The 21,155-nt window shown below is 42.3% G+C and overlaps 1 protein-coding gene across 1 annotated transcript in view; it reads right to left on the reverse strand.

Annotated features, from left to right (window-relative positions):
• The window catches only part of GLI3 (GLI family zinc finger 3), a 285,389-nt gene that overhangs the window by 50,882 nt on the left and 213,352 nt on the right, over positions 1–21,155 (reverse strand). The window contains exons 8-10 of the mRNA XM_057550336.1: positions 19,611–19,824; positions 18,533–18,646; positions 16,303–16,443 (exon numbers count right to left, since the gene is read on the reverse strand). Of these exons, the coding sequence (XP_057406319.1) occupies positions 16,303–16,443; positions 18,533–18,646; positions 19,611–19,824 (469 nt within the window). The remainder of the gene's footprint in view (positions 1–16,302; positions 16,444–18,532; positions 18,647–19,610; positions 19,825–21,155) is intronic.

Consider the following 21,155-nt stretch of genomic DNA (forward strand, 5'->3'; position numbering starts at 1 on the left):
GGATTTGAAAGTTCCTCATAAACAACTTTGATGATAATTGCATTCTACAACTTCGTCCTGGAACCAAACAAACATCAAACTGTTAAGCAAAACGGGGCTGGGGGCAAGCCCAATGAATACATCTCTTAACTGCTGTTTAGTGCAACCATCACTCTCTGTCTTGGCCAAAGGTGCTTATTAAATGTTTTGCTGAGGTCCCAACATGTATTTTCTGCATTTTCGTGGCCAACCAGCCTAACAAAATTGCCAAAGAAAACATCAGCCCGGTCCAGTGCAATGTTTTTCTTGGTGATCCCAGAGGGTCCCAGTGATTACTATTTCATCTTGTAATAAGACAAAAAACTTTTAACAATAAAAATATAGTTTCCTCTAGCACTGACTCGACATCCTCCGCCTGTCATTTTCAGAATTCATTCTCTTGCCCTCTTTGAAAGTGCAGAATGATATCACCATCTTCAATCTCCCAGCCCGTCACCCACTTTTTTTGTGGCTGCTCAAAAATTTCTCATATTGGTTCCTGGTTCCATTTGTAATGAACTTCAGTCCCCTGGCATCGGATAAACCTCTCTGCTTGAGAGATTTTGTCACTCAGCTGGCTTCTGATCCCCTTTGCCAATCATGATCTTCATCCCTTTTCAGCTGGACAGGCACCCTTCTTTTTTTTCCTGCTGTGCCCCCGTTTTGGATGGGAAGCCCCAGAGGACAGGCTTCATGTGAATCGCTGATGTACCCTTAGCTCCTGGTCCCAAGTGCATGTTCATTCAAATGAACACAAAGGCAAGAGCAAACTAGAAAATGAGCTGTTTTGCTTTCACAGCCCTGTGTCACCTCTAAACCATGAGTTCCAAGGAATACGCCTCCCCTGCCCCAGATTCCACAGCAGCCCTTTTGAGGCCCTCAACCTGCCCACCAGCCACTGGATTGGAGGCGGGTCAGATATGTCCATGCCACACCTCTTTCTTGTCTCCACGTATGCACTTTCTTTCCAGCTTTTGTATGGATGACTTAAAGCCTAACTTTATCAAAGAATTCCATTGGGATCTATATTTTGCACACTTGGTGCCTGCTTTCTTCGAGAAGCTGTGGTTACTCAGTCAGAAGGGCTTTCTTGGGTGACCCCCCAACTCTCTGGCATTCGCTTCCCCTCCAGGGCCTCAAGCTCTTTATCCAGGCCCATCAGAAAGCTTGGCTGTCCAGTCTGAGTAGCACCTCTGTAGCTGGTACTGAGCCTTGGTACCAAGGGGTTGTCCTGCTGGCTGTTTCCACCCTGGAGAAGTCCCATCCTTGCCTCTGTCCGTGTGAAGGGCTAGAGCTTAAAGCGAAACTAGGAAACAACAGCAGAAATGCAGGGTGGGAGTGCTGACTGACAGCTTGGGGTTTCAAGTTCCAAAAGTTCTGCCTTCTTGCAGTGTGGTTTCCAGTCCTAAGTTTAATATAATCAATCACACATATTCTCTCTCAAGCAAAAGACAAATGCATGTTTTGGATGAGTGCATGAGTTTTATCTTGAGTCAAGATGATCAGCCCTAGATGGGCATCTGACTTTCACCCCTGTTTGGATTAAAGGGGTCTGATGTTTGTGATGAAGAGTTACATTTACTTTCAGTGGTTTCCAACTTGCGGTAAATGCGTGTGCGTGTTGGTGGCAGCTTTCCCCTGCAAGAGGAAAATGGAGAGAGAGACAGACAGACAGATAGACAGACAGACAGAGGAGGACTGTGTGTTGGGGGCAGGGGTGAGGTGAGTGAAGTGGGGGATGGTAGAATGCATACATTTAATAGCTTAGGAAGTCTAAAGGCCAGACCTTCATTATATGGGCCAAGCAACCATTTACAACAAGAGAATTCGTGTAGGAGTGAACAAATTAATTGGTAGCAAAGCCACTCACTAACCAGTTTAGTGGCCTTAGAAAAGGTCCTTGGGCTTCCCTGGTGGTGCAGTGGTTGAGAATCCGCCTGCCAATACAGGGGACACGGGTTCGAGCCCTGGTCTGGGAAGATCCCACATGGCCCAGAGCAACTGGGCCCATGAGCCACAATTAGTGAGCCTGCGCATCTGGAGCCTGTGCTCCGCAACAAGAGAGGCCGCGATAGTGAGAGGCCCACGCACCGCGATGAAGAGTGGACCCCGCTTGCCACGACTGGAGAAAGCCCTGGCACAGAAACGAAGACCCAACACAGCCAAAAATAAATAAATTAATTAATAAAAAAAAAAGAAAAAAAAAGAAAAGGTCCTTACCCTTTCTAGACTTCACTGGACTTGGTTAAAAAAAAGGCAGGCAGTGGGTTAGGTCGTTTTTAAGATTCTACATTTTAGAAGTGATCATAAAATTAATATCCACAAAAAACAAATAAAGTTAATATCCAGCTATGAACCCGCAAACAAGCTACTGTGAAAGGACTATGGTCATTCCTCCTGAACAGAACTTCATCTGAATCACCATTTAAATATAAAATTTGGCCAACCTGTCAGTCTATTTTGTTTGGCCAAGCCCACATGACCTAATGCTCTAAATATTTAGTCTACGCATTTGTCCAAAACAGTCCCACCCCTTTGGGGGGAAAAGTGGTGATGTATGGTCCTCTTTGCTGAGTGATGCCCACGTGCCCACAGAGGGTAGAGCCACCAGTCGCTCTGTAGAGAAGCACCCAGCCAGCCAGCTTGAGCCTGCAGCACAGGGAGGGTAGGCAGAGCCCAGGCAAGGTGGGGAGGTGGTGGTGGGGACAGAATAGTGAGTACTTCCAAGGGGCTAATGAGGTTAGAGGTAAGACCCCCTGAGAAGGCAGAGCTTGTGCAAGACAGCTTAAAACCTCCTGTAGGTTTGGCAGTTTCTCAAATAAATTAAACATAGAATTACTATATGAGCCAGCAGTCTCACTCGCAGAATTATACCAGAAAGATTTGAAAATAAATGTTGAAATGAAAAACGAATGCTCATAAGAACACAGTAGTCAACAGGTGGAAAACATCCAAATTGTTTCCACAGATAAAAGGATGATAAACAAAATGTAGTATAGTCAGACAATGGAACATGATTCGGCCATAAAAAGGGATGAAGCACTAACACGTGCTACAACGTGGATGAACCTTGAAAACACTGCTAAGTGGTAGAATGAAGACACAAAAGATCATATATTATATGATTTCATTTATACAAAATGTTCAGAATAAGCAAATAATCCAGAAACAGAAAGTAGATTAGTGGTTTTCAGGGGCTGTGGAGGAAGAAGAAAGAGCAGTGATTGCTTAATGGGCATAGTTCCCTTTTGCAGTGAGGAAAATGTTCTGGACCTAGGTAGTGGCGATGGCTGCACAAAATTGTGAATGTGCTAAATGGCACTGAATTGCACACTTTAAAATGGTCAAAATTAGTACACCCACTCTCACCACTTCTATTCAATATGGTACTGGAAGCCCCAGACAGAGAAATCAGGCAAGAAAAAGAAATAAAAGGCATCAAAATTGGAAGGAATGAAGGAAAACTGTCTCTGTTTACAGATGACATGATTTTACGTATAGAAAACCCTAAGAGTCCACCCAAAAAACTGTTAGAACTAATAAACACGTTTAGCAAAGTTTCAGGATACAAAATCAACATACAAAACTCAGTTGTGTTTCAACACACTAACAATGAACCACCTGAAAGAGAAATTTAAAAAGCAATCTCATTTACAACAGCTTCAAAAACAATAAAATAGCTAGGAATAAATTTAAAAGAGGTTAAAGGAGGAAGTTAAAGATCTGTACACTGAAAAATGTAAGATATTGATGAAAAAAGTTAAACAAGACACAAATAAATGGAAAGAGAGTCTGTTCTCTTTGGACTGGAAGAATTACTATTGCTAAAACACCCACTACAGAGTCAATGCAATCCCTATCAAAATTCCAGTGGCATTTTCCACAGAAATAGAAAAAAAAAAAACTTGAAATGGATTAAAGACCCCAAACTGTAAAGCTCCTTGAAGTAAACAGAAAGAAAAACCTCCTTAACATTGGTCTTGGCAATGAGTTTTTGGATATGACACCAAAAACACAGACAACAAAAGCAAAAATAAACAAGTGGGAGCATATCAAACTAAAAAGCTCTGCACAGCATAGGAAACAAAATGAAAACACAACCTACAGAATGGGAGAAAAAAACTGCAAACCACATATCTGATAAGAGATTAATATCCAAAAAAAGAAGTCATCCAACTTGATAGCAAAAAAAAAAAAAAACAAACCAAAAAACCCCAAATAATCCAATTTAAAAAGATCTGATTAGACATTTTTCCAAAGAAGACACACAAATGGCCAACAGGTACATTAAGAGGTGTTCAGCATCACTAATCATTGGGAAATGCAAATCAAAACCACAGTGAGATATACTCTCACACCTGTTAGAACGGCTATTATCAAAAAGGCAAGAGATAACAAATGTTGGCGAGGAAATGGAGAAAAAGGAAACTTTGTGCACTATTGGTGGAAATATAAATTGGTACAGCCATCATGGAAAACATTAAGGAGCTTCCTCAAAAAATGAATATTACTCAGCCATTAAAAAAAGAAAACCCTGCCATTTGAGACAACATGGATGAACCTGGAGGGCATTATGCTAAGTGAAATAAGTCAGATAGAGAAAGACAAATACTGTATGGTGTCACGTATATGTGGAATCTAAAAAAATAAAGTGAAGCTCATAGAAACAGTATTAGTCATGGTTGCCAGGGTCTGGGGTGGGTGTGGGAAATGAATAGATGCTGGTCAAAGGGTACAAACTTTCATTTATAAGATGAGTAAGTTGAGGATCTATATACAGCACGGTGACTATAGTTAGAAATACCCTATTGTATACTTGAAATTTGCTGAGACAGTAGATCTTAAGCGTTCTCATCACAGCACAATAAAAGGTAACTCTGTGAGGTGATAGATGTGTTAATTAACTTGACTGTGTTCATCATTTCACATCGCATATGTATATCAAGTGATCACGTTGTACACTTTAAACATATGCAATTTTATACTTCAATTATACCTCAGGAAAACTAGAGAAAAGTTAAATAAAATGGTCAAATGGTAAATTTTATGTTATGTGTATTTTAACACAATTAAAAAAGAGAGTCAAACAAACAAACAAACAAACAAAAACCCTGCTGCTGCCCAGTGGATGAACTGGCCAGGCCCCCGACCAGAATGGTCCTTCCATCCTCCGGCCCGCTCTGGCCGGTCTGCGCATGCCCGTGCTTTCCTGCCTCCGAGCAGAAAGGCTAGTCCTAATGAGCTCAAGTGTCAGCGCGATATAAATTACAGCAAGGGAAAAAAAGAAACAACTTGATGCATGGCTGAGGATCTAAAAGAGGAATGTCCACCATTGTTTGTGATTATGGATCACATCACAATCTAATAGCCATTTTTATTTAATCAATAATTTCCATGCTGAACAGACAGCCCTGTTACAGAGAATCGACAAGCAGGTACTGATAGCGACAAGCCTCGTTATTAATCTTTCCTCTGCCAGCTTATCAGCCAAACTACTGTAAAAGGCACCACCAAGATGAATTTTAGAAGCCACTTCTCTCCTTTTGCCTCCCTCCCCCGCTTTTCTTTTTCCCTCTTCCGTAACATATCCTGTAATGGAGACTCTACATTTATTTGAGTCACCTGAGGCTTGAATGGCATAAAAGGCAGTTCATATTAAGCAATTTCACAAATCGGGAGGACCTAGACCATAGCTCAGGGTTAGCCATTATAGGCTAATAAATCATACTTTCTCTTTGAGTTGTCAATCGCCGAAAAGCTTTGTACAAACGTACATCTGTAATTTAGTAAAGGCTTTTCATCTTGAAATAAGATGCTCTGGACTGATAACAAGAATAATCCCTTCTTGATCAAGAAAAAAAAAAAAAGTCTGCATTTTAGCAATTAAAGCTCCTGCCAGAAGCCAAATGACTCAGTACTGAAACTCCAGCAAAGTTATCTCTGCTGAACACAAGGAGAATACAAGGAGGCTGTGTTTTCTTTGCAGTTTGTTTGGCTGCTTTATCTGGCCGGTAGGAACTGCACCATCTCTGGCCAAGTGGTCCAGGAGAGGGAAGGGTGAACACTTTCACTACCTCCAGGGAAGGATGCTGGAGAAGACCTGCTCTTCCTGAGCCAGGGTTCTCCTGCTCATCCTGGAGAGAAAGCTTGGTTCCTTGGGACACATCACACTTGCTGAAGGTAACACCCGAGAAACCGAGGTCCCTCAAGGTGGAATGGAGGGAGCGGGTGAGACAGGGCTGGACCAGGTGTGTAGAGATCTCCCACCCCCAAATCCTTTGAAGCTGACAGAAGAGGGCTGGCACAGTTTCCTTTTCCTGACTTGAAAGACATTTTCAGAACTTGAGATCATGTACCCATAACCAGAAGATAAGGCACAGAGAAAAACAAAACAACAAAGAAAGAAAACTGATAATAGTAGCAATAAAACCATCACTACCTGGGTGCTAAAAACTTGACTAACACCATAGGAGGCATCTTCCAAAAGTCATCAGAGATCACTCTCCCAACAACCCTGGTAAATCTACTTCTAAGAGAGACAACAGGATTTTGGGAGCTTTAAGTAATGAACCTGGTCCACTCACATAAGAGACAGGGGTTTCATGGGCAAAACCACCTCCCAGGTGCCCAGTCAGCAACTGGAAACTTCGAACTGATCTCTGAACAACGTCTACAATGCCCACATTAGCTACGAAAACCATAATTGTGAAACATCTACGAACTCTACTCCCAGGTTAAAAAAAAATAAGTTAAAATAATTCCCACTTCTGAGTCTCACTTCCGGCCCTGCCCCACTCGTACCCCTGCCCTCTTCAAATACAGCTGTGCAAAGCTCAGCCCTCATCTTTCTAAAGCTCGCGCGGGCTCAAACTTTCTCATCAGAAACATCGATTCTCCTTACTCCATCTGGAATATAAGTCAGACTGCTAATGTAGCAGTCAGGTCACCCATGAAATGGTGCTTCTCTGCTCCATAACCTTACTTCCCACTACCCTCTGCCTTCCAGACACACTTGGTTCTAACATAACTGCGTTACTTACCACTTTTCAGTCCAAAGGCACAAAATGAATCCTTTTGTAATTATATTTCTGACCCCAAGAAGTGTCAAAAACCCCAGCCTTATATAACCCACTCATAGATAAAATTCTCCCATATATTCTGCATCCATTAACCTCTTCCTACTGTCTTTTCCACATGGAAGCTCCAGCTCCTCCCTGCAATGGTCGTTCCCTATTTTAAATCCACTTTCCTTTTCAAGACCATGTTCAAATCTGATCTCCACAAGACCTTTCTCAGTCCTTCTTCTGCACCTTCACTTTACTTGTCTTCCCACTGCTCTGCCTGTACATCTATCGTCTTCCCAATAGCCTGCTCTATCTCTTCCTGAACATCCTGCGCTGCATGTTCTCCTTACTCAAAGGGATAAACATAAAAAGGTGTATCAACCCCAACCTAAAGTCCATAGGTCTGATGTGCATGAGGCTTTTTTCTTCTCAACACTATGCCTGCAATTTGTGTAGCAGCCACTAGGTGGTGATGATGTATTGTAGCAGGTAAGATCAACAGCCTACAGAGGTGAGAGGGCACAAGTGAATTACCAACATACTTATAAACTTTTTTATTCTGGTGAAAAGTCTCCTTAATCTCTCCATTCTTCAATTAGTTAGGTTTATTAATGCTACTTCTCATGGATTCTATCCTTCTTTATATTTGAATAATGTTTCAGAGTTTACAAAGCACTTCCATTACATGATCTCATTCTATCCTTACAAACAAAAAACAAATTAAAAAAACTTGTGAGGAAAATAAGATAGATATTATCTCCATTTTTGATGAGAAACTAATGATTGAAGTTGTAGGGTGACTTACTCAAAGTCAGAAACAACTTTTGGCAGATGTAGGGATAAAAGATAAATCTCCAACACACCATCCAATATTCTCTCCACACCCTCACTCACTGATTAATGCTAGTTTTACTGTCAGCTGGGGGGCTGGGGATGGCTTAAGTTTAAGGCCTTGGCCTATACATAGTCTTTTGAGAACATGCCACTTACAGTTCTCTTCTCTTGCCAACACTAATCGTTCTAGAAACGAAAAAAAAAAAATCCATCTATGGCAGTATTTAGCTAATCTTAGAAAAGCCTAAATGTCTGAATCTTCAAAAAGTCCTTGCACTAGAAAATTGCTTTCTGTTCTTTGAGCTCTGTTTTATGTCAAAGCAGGAGCCTGATCTCCAACCCTGCTTGCCATGGTCTCAGAAGCTGAAGTCTGAGTGACTTCCCTCGGTCTGCAAAAAAAAGAAAAACAGTGATGGAATTTCTCCACCAAGACAAAGGGCTTGGCTGGTTATGGGACTTCCTGAGAACTACTGTGTGTGCCTAACCTTAGCAAATGTGGTTTTAAAATTAAGTTCTGCCAATTAATGCACACCACACACACACACATACACCATGTACATGCACACATATAATATCTATAAATGTAATACAGAATGTGTATATATATATATTTTATAAATATATATATAATACATATAGTCTTTTGGTGGAGACTGTTTAATGAGGTTATCTTTTCTTTTTAATCAGAACATTCTAAAGTACATTTAAGCAGGAGAAAATTTATCTTTAATCACAAATATACTTTTTAAATTTTTGTTGCTTTTTTTCTTCCCACACTGCAAGAGGAAAGATTAGAGCAGAACTGGGGGTAATTGCCCCCTCCCAGGGGACATTTGGCAATGTCTGGAGACATTTTTGGTTGTCACAATGGAGGAGGGGCGCTCCCGGCATCTAGTGGGCAGAGGTCAGCAATACTGCTAACAGTCCTACAAGGAAGAAGAGAGTCCCCACACCAAAGAACCCCCTGCCCCCGTGTGCCCAGGCTGGGGAGCCCCGTTTTAGGGCAACCACTAAGGAGAACTTTCAGAGGGATGTCAGCACAACTGAACTCATAACAGGATGAGGCTCTGAATCTCAACACAACACAAGCAAGTCCAGTGAGGGATCTGGAGTACAAGGAAGAGACCCAGGGACTTCTCCAGCCCTTCTCTCCTAGGTTCCATGAACTGGGGGCCCAGTCAGCACCTTTATGCAGTTATTCACTTCATGTTGACATGCCAACGCAAACACTGCCCGAATACCAGCCTAAACCATGTTTTCATAGGCAACACACAGGCACTTAGCAGCCAGTAAATACCTTTACACTTTTCACTTTTATATGGAGAATCACTAACACTTTATTGAGTATAATTTTTAAGCTAATTCCCCCAACTGTTTTATGAAGTAAATACTATTATTATTCTTGTTTCACGAGAAGGAATGTAACATGGCTAGTGTGGAAAGCAGGTTTTGAACCCAGGTCTGTCAGTTTTGAAACGCAGTGCATTGTACTATAGCAGGAGAACAGCGGTAAGCCAAAGTTTTCTTTCAGATAAGGTGCTATTTCTTCTTACAGAATCATCACCATCATCCTCATTGTCACCATCCTCATCCTCATCGCCATCACCATCATTATCACCATCATCACCATCGTCATCACCATCATCATCACCATCATCACCATCGTCATCACCATCATCATCACCATCACCATCACCATCACCATCATCACCATCACCATCACCATCATCATCACCATCACCATCGTCATCATATCTCAAAAGCAGACCTGCATATTTGGTCTGCTTTGCTTTGACCTTAACCATATTTGCCACGTTTCCCAGAAGCCTTTCTGGGTACCCCTCATATACTTCTTCCTCTTCTGAGCCCCTAAAATCACAACTATACTCTATGGCTTCATTAGGTCCAACCTGACATTGTTTACTATGCTTTTACATTTCCTTGTCTCCCCCTCCCAATGAGAAGGACCACCCCAGCAGGCTCTGGTCTAAGTCGCGCTAGCATATGCCCACTGCAAAGCTGGGGCAGTGGGCAGTATGAAGGCTGCACCCAGGCCCTCTTCTACTGAGTTGCTGTTTGTCAGCTCACACTTTTGCTGACAAACAAGAGGATACATGGTATCAGCAAGATCTGCTATTGGCAAGTAAACTTTAGTGAGGTAGGCAGCCCAGCCCAAAGTGACATCATCTTCTCTTGTATAAATTGCGTCCACACAGAATATCCCAGGGGACTAATTATTAGCAGAATCCAGAATCTCACCCAAAGTATCATTCAGAACCAATCAAAAAGCTTTTGATAGAAAACTCCTCCCCAAACGGCAGTATACAGTTATTTGGATGAAGGTTTTGATGATATATTTCATGGGGTCTAAAACGGCTGAACAAATTTAAGGAAGTAACTAAGATATGACTCGATACCCATTATATCTTATTTAAAATATTGATTTGTTGTTCTTCATTCACGGGTTAAGGAGCATTAGTAAAGGGAGAATTTTAATAATTCAATCATTGCTCAAGTAATTAACATACCACCCCCTAGAAAAATTAACCACGATTGTTCTGGAGTGCACTTAACCTACAGAACTCTGAGAGGACTTTGGAAAACATATAGTGAGTACCTGTCTCCTGCGAAACCTCATCCATGGCAGGCTTCGCATCATCCTGACCCCCTTGCCTCTGCAGCTGAAAGTGGGCAAGAGCGCAGCTCACACCCCAAGTGACTGCCAGCCAGTAAGTTTGTACCTGAAATGAAACCTGCCTGCCATCCTTAGCCTAACGACGATCCACTCTGAACCCTTCCCTTGCTTTTACTAAAACCAAGGTTGGAGGAGGTGCAATGTCTCGGCCAAGTCCCATCCATTAGAACCACACTGGGGGAAGAGAATGGGATCTCCAGCTTCGGTCAAGTGCACATCTCAGTTCAGCAACAATGAATATAAAATAAGCCTTAGAGCTGATACACAGAGGCCACAAAACCCAACAGCGCCACTCCCCACCCCTCCCCCCCTCCGCCCTGCAAAACACAAATACATAAAACCAAGAGACGAGTAACCTCTTTGAGACCCTCTGTCTGTTTCTCATTAGGCCTGCTGCATGTGATCTCTGTTTGGCCTTGGACGTGGGGGACGGCACTTATTTTCACGGCTGTTTCACAGTATGATAAGTGAGAAAATAACGTTCTAAAGGGTCAAATGGTTCCAAGGAGGTCATCCCAAGGGTCAGGGCAGAGATGGCGCTGCCACTCAGAATTCCGCTGGCGCTGGGAGGCTCTCACTGTTGGACCACACAGCCCTCCATGCCCCCCACTCAGTCTAATCTCCCGAGTGTCTTTATGGGAACAATTTCTGCAGGTGCAATTTAGCCAGTAACTTGAAAAAGAACGTGACCCTTGGGGCACGATTGTCAAAGGATGGCTTTGAAGTTGGTGGTTCTTCGTCTACATTTTTCCATGCAGTTATTTCCAAATAATTAGAGTCACTAAATTAACTAGCAACTCGATGTAGGGAAAATGAGATCAAAATCTTCACTCATTCATTTTAGGTTTTATGTGCACACAAATCTATTTCTGCCTCTTATCGGAGGCCCCGATCACATCTTAAACTCCATTTTCTCTTAGGTAAAGATATACAATGCAACTTTAGCAAAGGGATCAAAATTAGCTGGAAAACATTTAAAATGCAAATTTGTGAACACGGTATTAATATGAAAATAATGTCTTCACCACATCCTAACACTTTCCCGTGTTTCTACAGATGCATCAATTCTTTGCAGATTAGATGTGCTTCCTTTACATCTAAATCTCTATGATATTAAGAAGAAAGCCTTTCATTTTCATGCTGCCGATGTACAGAATTTGTGTTCCAATGGCAGCAAAGGTGATTATAACTGCATTCTTCTGATAAAGGAAACTTCAGCACGCTTTTAAAGATCAAAATTTGCAGCATATGAAAGCATTTAAAATCCAAGGAGGTGGCTAATCATTGTACAAAAAGGTGAGTTTTTGACACCACGTTTAAAAGATACAAATGAAGGAATACAGCGACGTACATGCCACCCAGCTGAAGCTGGGGACTAATATAAACACCCCTCATATTCTCTGCCGTTCAGCCCTACAGGCAGGAGACAAGAGCCCGCACAGTGTAATTGCCAAGGCCCTCCCTGCAGATAAGCTTATATCTGCTGGGATGGGGAATAAAACTGGTAAAAAATAATTTGACCTTTTAAAGACCTTTGGAAAGAATATTATATGTGTTATTCCTTAAACGGAAAGAAAGGGTTGGGTCCGTGTAATAGAAGTTAAGCGAATTACAGTGACAGAGCAAACAGGTGGGCATTAGCTATGGTGATTGTACTATTTTTATTCTTTCGGATACCAGCAGTGATGTTTTCAAGCATAACTAGACGCCTGGCAGTGGTGACCCCACACCGAGGTACACGTTCCTCTTTCTTCACATGTATTCCTTTCTCCTCTTCTTAAAAAGCCTCTCAGAACATCAGTGGTACACACAACGCCATTCAGAAGCAAAGAACCTGAGACTAACTTGGGCTGCAGTCAATGCATGTTGGATATTTTTCAATCATCCAAGAGCCAAAGCTGGAACTGTCTTCCAGGACAGAATTAATGCAAGAGGGAAATGGGTCTCAGGAAGGTTTGGAAACCTTTCTCATCTCTGTGACAAGCAAGGCCAGCAGACAGAATTTGAGTTGTCTTACATAGTAAAAAAGCTAAACCAACAAAACAAAACAAAAACAGAAACCACACTGAGTGAACCGATATTCTATGACTTTCAGAATCAGATATAAGAGTCGTGCGTTTAGGAATATATAATGCACAACAGCAAAAAAGAGAATATAATTCATTTGGGATTGAAGGGGAAGTGTGGACTTTTCAAATTATTTTGAGATGTTAGACTACGCGCTTTCCAGCTGTCAAGGCAAGAGAAAGGGCTGGCATCCTGACAAATCAATAATAAATTCCATCTTAATCACAAGTACTTTAATTAATTTTTGTACTCTATATCCTTCTTACTCTCTTATTTTAACTGCTACTAAGAAGGGGACAAAGTACAACAAAAAACCAGCTAACAAAAATATACATCTGTCTTCTTAGCTTCTGGGCATAGAAGTAAATTTATGACAAATTTAATACTAACTGGAGAGTCATGAAGCCCAATTATAATTATCTTGCTGGGAAGAGAAATTAATTAAACATCCCAGTGATAAAGACCCCACAGCAAACCTGGAATCAACACACCACGGGAGAAGGACAGGGGCTTGAAATAGAGGAGAAGAGAAGGCAAAGGCAATATTTAGCCCATCTGCTCGGACAGTAATGGGATGGGGTCATCTTTTCAAGAGAACACGGAGTGCATTACACTGAAAATGAGACTACCTGGCGGGAAAAGTCGTCCGAGTCCCTAATTCTCCTCTTCAACTCTGATTTGCTAATGCGAAACACATGTCTCCCTTCTGCACCAAGTTCAAATGACTCTGGAATTCCAACCGTGCAGCTCAGCGACTGAACCAGAACAAGGGGAGAACTTGTCAGGATTTAAGAGCTTTCAGCAAAGCCCTTCAATTGCAGCCAGCACCCTATTCCACGGGAGGATATCAATTATAGATAGTGACTTGCTTTCGCAGGCAGTCGGGACTGTCAGACACTAGATAGACAACCATGAAGAATCATGAATCTTTCTATTAACTGTAAGAGGGGGAAAAAGAATGGGTCATGGCTATAAATAAGGCAGAGCATCAGAATGGTTTAACACCTTGCCTCTTGGTTGTCTGTAGCATGAAAATTCAACTAATTCACAAAATGTCCTCTCTCCAGGGAGAGTCATAGGAATGCAAATAGTTCATGCTTCCCTCCGTCCTTAAAAAACTGGTTTTTGCCACTGGTCTTTTTTCCATCTGTCACCCAAGTAATTAGGTGGATTTCAACTAGCTATTCATTCAGTCTACAAAAAATAATATACCAGGCCACTGCTGAAGCTACCAGAGTCACCGTGGGTAGGAAGGCACTTCTTATATGTCTGTCATGCGAAGTAAAATCAATTTACACGTACAAATTTGGAATTTCTACACGTCAGGTAACGAGTAAAAAGGTAGAGAATAAGCGATATAAACCAGCATCTTTATTTATGTTATTGTAAGTTAAAATTTTTAATTCACTTAACTAAGTTTACTTAACTCATATAATTTATCTCAGACTAAAATTAATATCATAAAGATAATACATTGGATTTTCTCCTAATCCTGACACGAATTTCTTCTTGCCAATTTGGAATAAAAAAATTCCAGTGTATATGTAATTCATTTCCTAGATTTTATAATAAAACAGACAACACGGTGGCCATTTAGTTGACAGGTTAAGCAGCCTTGCCTTAAAACTACTCAGATCTCTCTATTAAAGCATCATCCCTACCTAAAACCTTTTGCCACTGAGATTAAATACAAATACCTGCAATATCCACTGTCTTTTAAAAGCTTTCACGTGACATATAAGGCAGGGAAAATGTGAAGGTATAACCACAACCCCCAAAAATGTTATCTCAAAACTGGCCTCTGATGAGGAACACAATTTCTTTTAAATGTAGACTTAGAATTTCCTTCCTCATTTGATAACAGCTGAACAAAAATCACAGCACTCCTTGGAAACTGCAATGACTTATCCACAGAAAAGGCACCATGAGACTGTGTCCTCTCGCAGAAGGATGTTGTAAAAGGCAAGCAGCACTGCCTAACAGCATCTCGTTTATGACGGCAGGTTTTGTACAACCAGTTCTTCTCATGTACGATGTTCACTCACTCTATCACTGAGGGTATTCTTGGCATTCTCTCCTCTTTGGGTTTATTTCCCCACATTAAAAGAAAAATTCCAAGCTATTTTTTTTCCCCTTTAGTGTTACAATGTCTGTGGTTTCCATTAAAACAATCAGCAAGATTAAAAGGCTGTTAAGTCAGGCTTGGCTTGAAAATAACACTTGCATCAAATTAAAGAGAAAGAATCAAATTAAGTTCATGGAAAAATCTGGAAATATACCTTAATTAAAAACATTTGACTTTCTAGTTTCTTGCTGTGCAGAGAAATCTATAATTCTCTCTATACTATTACAAGGAGACATGATCAAAAAAGAAATGGGGGGGAAACCCTGAGGTCATGTTAAGCCCTCAAAACATTCTGTACATGATGGATCTCAAAACCTGGCAAACCATATATTTGACACTATAATGTAACTGCAGCATGTGGCATATATTAGAGGTTAAGAACAAATAAGAATTGTATAATCTTAGTGTTTAAACGGAGGAGGGTTATCAAGCGATACGGATCATCTAAAAATAAAAAGTGACTGTAAAAAAGTAAAGAGAACGGAATCGGGGTGTGTATGGTGTGTGTAGGTGACGGGGCGGGGGGGGGGTCACAAGGAAGTTACTCTGTCAGATTTGCTGTCGTATTTAAAGCTTACGAAAGGGCTACACATAGCAAACCATCCTTAATGCCTTAATGCAACCCTGTGCTTTGACATCGTTTCATCCTTGATTATGCAAATATCCTTCCATCTCAGCTGCCCCTGGTCCCATGTGCCAGGGAGACTCTACTGGCCTGAGAAAGTACCAAACAAAGATGAAGCACGGGCCAAGGAAACAGGGCTAATCAGGTATGCAGATGGGGGTACCCTGCATTATTTGAAATAACTGGCAAGGGAGCAAGGGAAAGACTTCTGAATCTGGTGTGGGAAGGCGAGGTGAGGGTCTCAGTCGGACCACATTGCAGTTTTCAAAAATATACATCATTAGACACATTTTAAAATATATATTGCTTTTTCCATGGAACTGTGAGGCCCGCAAGGATTGGCTTCAAGTCAAGAAATTGTGCTAATGGCTTATCCCAAACTATTACCCACTTCTCACAGCAAGTACCAACTGCTGCCTAAAATCATGGGAGACTCCTTAGCTGGTGAGGGTCGGGGAGAGGAAGGGAGGAGGGAGAAAAAGGACTTCCCCCACCTCTATGATTTTTTTCAATTGTTACTGGGTCTTGGTTAAAATCAAACTTGGTTAAAAGGTTAATAATAATTCATGTCCAGCTTACTATTACTCAATAACCATCAAAGTCGCTAACTCAAAATAGTGTTTTCTCGCTTATGGGATCAGAGTCATTACACTCTCTCTTGAAGACTTTATTGAATTTTACACTAAGCTTTAGCTGACTGAACAGGTCAAGCACCGTGGCTCAGAGTTTTCTTTATTCTCAGAAAGTCATAAAGCCCCCTCCAGTTTGCTAGGCTGCTAGCTGAGAAACTTGACTCAGCATGGGGTCAGGGGAGCTGACCCCGCAGGAAAGGTCACATAGCTGTAAAGCCCCCTTCCCGGCCCCCTTCACTCACATGCACCAGCTGCTCCTGGGTGTCGAACTCCCGAGAACAGCCTTCCCAGTGGCAGTTTGTCTCGTAGATGACTTCAGGCTCCTGTTTGCTTTCATCTTTGTCGCCTTCCTCCTTCACCAGGGTTGTCCCTTCAGGCTGTTCCTGAAAGGCAGGGGTGGGGAAGGGAGGAGAAAGAGGGACAAAATCAGACACAATGGGATGGCAGAGAGAAGAGAAAGGGAACTCGGCTCACTATTATGTAACAACCTAAAGGGGAAAATGTGTAAATGAATCACTTTGCTGTGCACCTGAAGCTATCACAACATTGTTAATCAACTATACTCCAATATAGAATAAAAAGTTAAAAAAAAAAAGAAGAGAAATGAAAAACCTGATGTAGGCTTGTCTTCCTCCTGATGCAATTTTTCGGGGGGAAAATAAAATAGAGCCCAAGTCTATCAACTGGGTTTTGTGAATTGAAGAAACCAAAGATGGATTCATTTGTGTGCATTTTTTTCAGATTTACTCAATACACCTTCGAAGGTTGTTAACTTGTGACTAAAGACAATGGTCCAAACCAGAATGTCGGTAAGATATTGAGGCCAAACTCTGCTGTCCTGAACACCAAGGTGAGAACAACCTAAGACGCCATCTCTTAAGAAAAGCAATTAAACTAGGTGATGTAGTCTTTATCCAAAAGACTGCTCTTTCGGTTAAATTCTTTTCAGCATATTTATTTGTTTATTCTCCTATTTTGGGATCCAGGGAAATGGTTTACTGCTAATTCTAATTCTGTTCTCCCTGCCACTGGAGGCTGTGAGAGGCATTGTGTGGATTTTTACAGGGATGATGTCTTCTGGTTTCACCTTCTGGTCTCCAAGCATACACTCCCTGCCCAAGAACCACAGCATCTAAAGCTTGGCGGTAAAGTCTTTTCTAGTCTTCTAAGGCAGCTTTGCAGAAATGAAAACACAAAGAATTTCCAGAATTCTGGGAGATGATTAGGTGTGTAAATTCGGGATCTAATCTGGGGTTAGATGGCAAAAGTTGTATACAAGTGTTTAGGCATAACCAGCAATATGCAAGAAGGATGGCTCTCGGAGCCCACGACACCCATTCATTCCATCTTCCAAGTGCTCCCTAAAAAGGAAACGTGGGCTTCAGCACTCTCAGGTTTGGGCTGAAGCAGCCTGAACATTGCAAGGTCCAGATTCTGTGGACATCCAGACTCTCGTCCAACCCCTATCTCTGGGAATTATACTCATTGAGCTCCATATCAGGCCCAGGGAACCTACAAGATAGGATTATGAGCAGAATCTACACATTCTTTTTTTTTTAATTAATTAATTTATTTACGGCTGCATTGGGTCTTCGTTGCTGCTCGTGGGCTTCTCTAGTTGTGGCGAGCGGGGGCTACTCTTCATTGCGGTGTGCGGGCTTCTCATTGCGTTGGCTTCTCTTGTTGCAGAGCACAGGCTCTAGGCACCCGGGCTTCTGTAGTTGTGGCTTGCGGGCTCTAGAGCACAGGCTCAGTAGTTGTGGCGCACGGGCTCAGTAGTTGTGGCTTGCGGGCTCTAGAGCACAGGCTCAGTAGTTGTGGCACACGGGCTTAGTTGCTCTGCGGCATGTGGGATCTTCCCGGTCCAGGGATTGGACCCGTGTCCCCTGCATTGGCAGGTGAATTCTTAACCACTGCGCCAGCAGGGAAGTCCGAATCTACACATTTTTAAAATTGAGGCTCAGGATCTAAGTAACAGCAGAGACAAGATTGGAATTTTTAAGCTTGTCCTTTCAGGACTTGGGGTAAAGAACAAGAATCTACATAGCCTTAGGTTAGGTTAGTTGTCGCTGGATCCCTCCTGGCTATGCAGGGTCTCCTGGCCAGTAGGAAGTGGCAAAATAAGAACAAATAAGAACTTGATCATTATAAGGAATATCCCTGGTCTGCCCAGCTCAGGCTGAGAGCCACGAGCTTGTAATTCAGGCCCAAGATCAAGGCCAAGGACTGAAGCCTGTTCACATCCCTGGTCAACAATAAATGCATCCACTCACTTACTCCAGTTTATACCCCACAAAGCTGCCTGCATTTTTGTGTGTCTGCTTCTGAGCTGGAGAAACAAACCTCGTTGTACTCCAGCCCTGGCCTTTTGTTAAATGTGTGGGTACGCCCAAGGCCAAGAACGCAGTAGACAAGCCAGTGTTGTGAAAAGACGCCAGGCTGGAGGGAGCCAGAGCCGGGCGCCTCCCTCACCTGCTGGCCCCGAGGCCCCGGGCTGGGGAGGTCTTCATCGGGTTTGATCTTGGAGCGTTTGTTATGTACTAGGTCGCCGGTGCTGCTCACAGCGGACTCACTCGTGGGCTTGTTCTGCGGGTCACATTGGCAGGGACAGAGACAAAAATTAAGTTCTGATCAATGAGCAGGCCCATAGCTAAAACACACAAGTCGAGAACAGCAAGCTTCTTTGGCACTAGAATGATGACAGATATGGCTCCTATTTCCAGGTAGCAGAGTTCAGAAAATGTGTTCAAAGCCAGGATATACTGAAAAAATGGTACAAATGAACTTATGTACAAAACAGAAATAGAGCTACAGATGTAGAAAACAATCTTATAGTTACCAGGCGGGAAGAGGGGGAGGGAGGGATAAAGGGGAGATTGGGACTGACATGTACCCACTATTATATATAAAATAGATAACTGATAAGAACCTACTGTATAGCACAGGGAGCTCTACTCAATACTCTGTAATGACCTACATGGGAAAAGAATCTAAAAAAGAGTGGATATATGTATATGTATAACGGATTCACTCTGCTGTACAGCAGAAAGTAACACAACACTGTAAATCAATCATACGCCAATACATTTTTTTTTAAAAAGCCAGGATATACATTCATGAGACAGCTCTTTGTTTTTAACTCATAAGTAGCAACTCTCCGGGGCTTTTTAAAGCCAGAGGAAAAGAGCTGGGATCCAGGCTTTAACGAACTCTAATAGTGCAGGGGAAAGGGACCAAATGCCAGCAACCCACTCACGGGATGTCTTTTTACTGAACGGGCTATAGACAGCCCAGGGTCAGAGGGAAGCCCGATCAAGCAGCCTGCTTTTCCACTGAGGATAAAATGACTCTAGTGGAAGAAGCTCTCGTGTCTTGAGGAGCATACACACGGCACAAAATCTGAAGATGACGGCCCTGGGTTGGGACCACAGACTGCAGTACGGAAGCGGTGAGGATGCCACTGGCCTGCGCGTATTCATGGCCGATGTGGCCTCGTGGCTTTCCTCTATGATTCCCAAGACAGACCAGGTCATCGAGCTGTCTCTCTCACCTGTGAGGACTCGGAAGGGCCGGAGGTGACCTGGACAGGGTTGAGGACCGTAGGGATCCCGGGAATAGGCCTCTGTGTCGGGAAGGTTGGGGCAGGGTGGATGAGTGGAGGGCTGTGTCCAAAGGCCGAGCCTAAGCTCTGCTGTCGGCTTAAGATCTGCTGATGCATATGGAGAGACACGGGTGCAGAAGGGTAGGTGAAGCTCAGGGCAGGGCTGCGGGTGGGAAATAAAGGGAAAACCATCATTTACACGGGACACAGAGACCAGTGCACCTTTATACCTAGTTATTTTGTCCCCAAATCGCATCAGGGCTGTGCATTTAAATTAGAAGGTAAAAATGATTGACGAACATCTCGAAACTTCCTGGAGAAAGCTGAGGGCTTAGACAGGACACGCGTGGGCGTTGGCACAGACACACAGACCTGAGATAAAATTCAGCAGAACGGAAGCAAAAGGCATCAGCTCAATAACAACTATTTATTGCAATAACAAACTTTATATAACAAAGAGAATGGGTGACTACATGCTTTATAGTACTATTCTCAGCTCCCCATCCCATATGTTCCCGTGCACGGAGCAATTCTTTTCATCTATGCTCACGCTGCACGCTTTCATATGTCTCCAGATCTTATTACAAGAGGAAAGAAAATCAATTGGTTAAATGTGTTTTGAACACCATGCTTGTCATATCACTCATTTGTTTGTAAAGATGGAAAGCTTGGTTCATCCTGAATGCCACCTAAAGAATTTCCATCAGTGCCGTCTGGTTACAGAAGCTGATGGATTAACCTCTCCTGGCTGAAATCGGTGATCAATGGGCTTCGATTGAGGAATATTCCAATGGGAGAGCATCCGCTCCCTCTTCCAGCTAAGGAGCATTAAATGCCTATTAACGTCCATTATACATGCTAATGCCTGTCACCACTTCATTATGCCAGAGTATTTCCCAGGCTACAGGAAGTTCTGAGGAAGTCACACCATCACCTAAAGATTTCTGCACTAGTAGGCAGTGCCAAATCATTCTCTGCACCACCATAGTTTAGGAATCCAATCCTCTTAAAAGAATGAAGTGCTCTCGAGGAATTTGCCGATGGCTTAAAAAAAGGCATGAAACACTGTAATGGCATTTGTGAATATTTCTTCCTTAAAAAATACTCAGTGGGAAAAATATATATAGATACGTAGATATTCTCTCCATCCTGCTGTGTACGGCCCAGAAAGAATCAGGGTTTCTTGCAAAGTCAAAGGTAGAATTCATGCAAATTTTCCAATCTGGTGGGTTAATTACTATTGCTGTTAAGCGCATTAACTGAGACTATAATAATTACAATAACAAAATTCAAACCAGTTCAACAACTTTAAGTAATAACGCCGAAGATATACTCCCTTCATTAATGTGACTCCACGTTTTGCCCATTTGACTACAATCCATAAAAAGGTGGTTTCAATGGGATTACATTACTATTATTCCTACGGAGAACCTTGCATTACAATAGCTTGCCCATTTAAGACTGAATATCATTAAGAATACCCTAGGAGAATTT

The sequence above is a fragment of the Balaenoptera acutorostrata genome, chromosome 7, assembly GCF_949987535.1.
Source record: "Balaenoptera acutorostrata chromosome 7, mBalAcu1.1, whole genome shotgun sequence".
Classification (NCBI taxonomy): Eukaryota; Metazoa; Chordata; class Mammalia; order Artiodactyla; family Balaenopteridae; genus Balaenoptera; species Balaenoptera acutorostrata.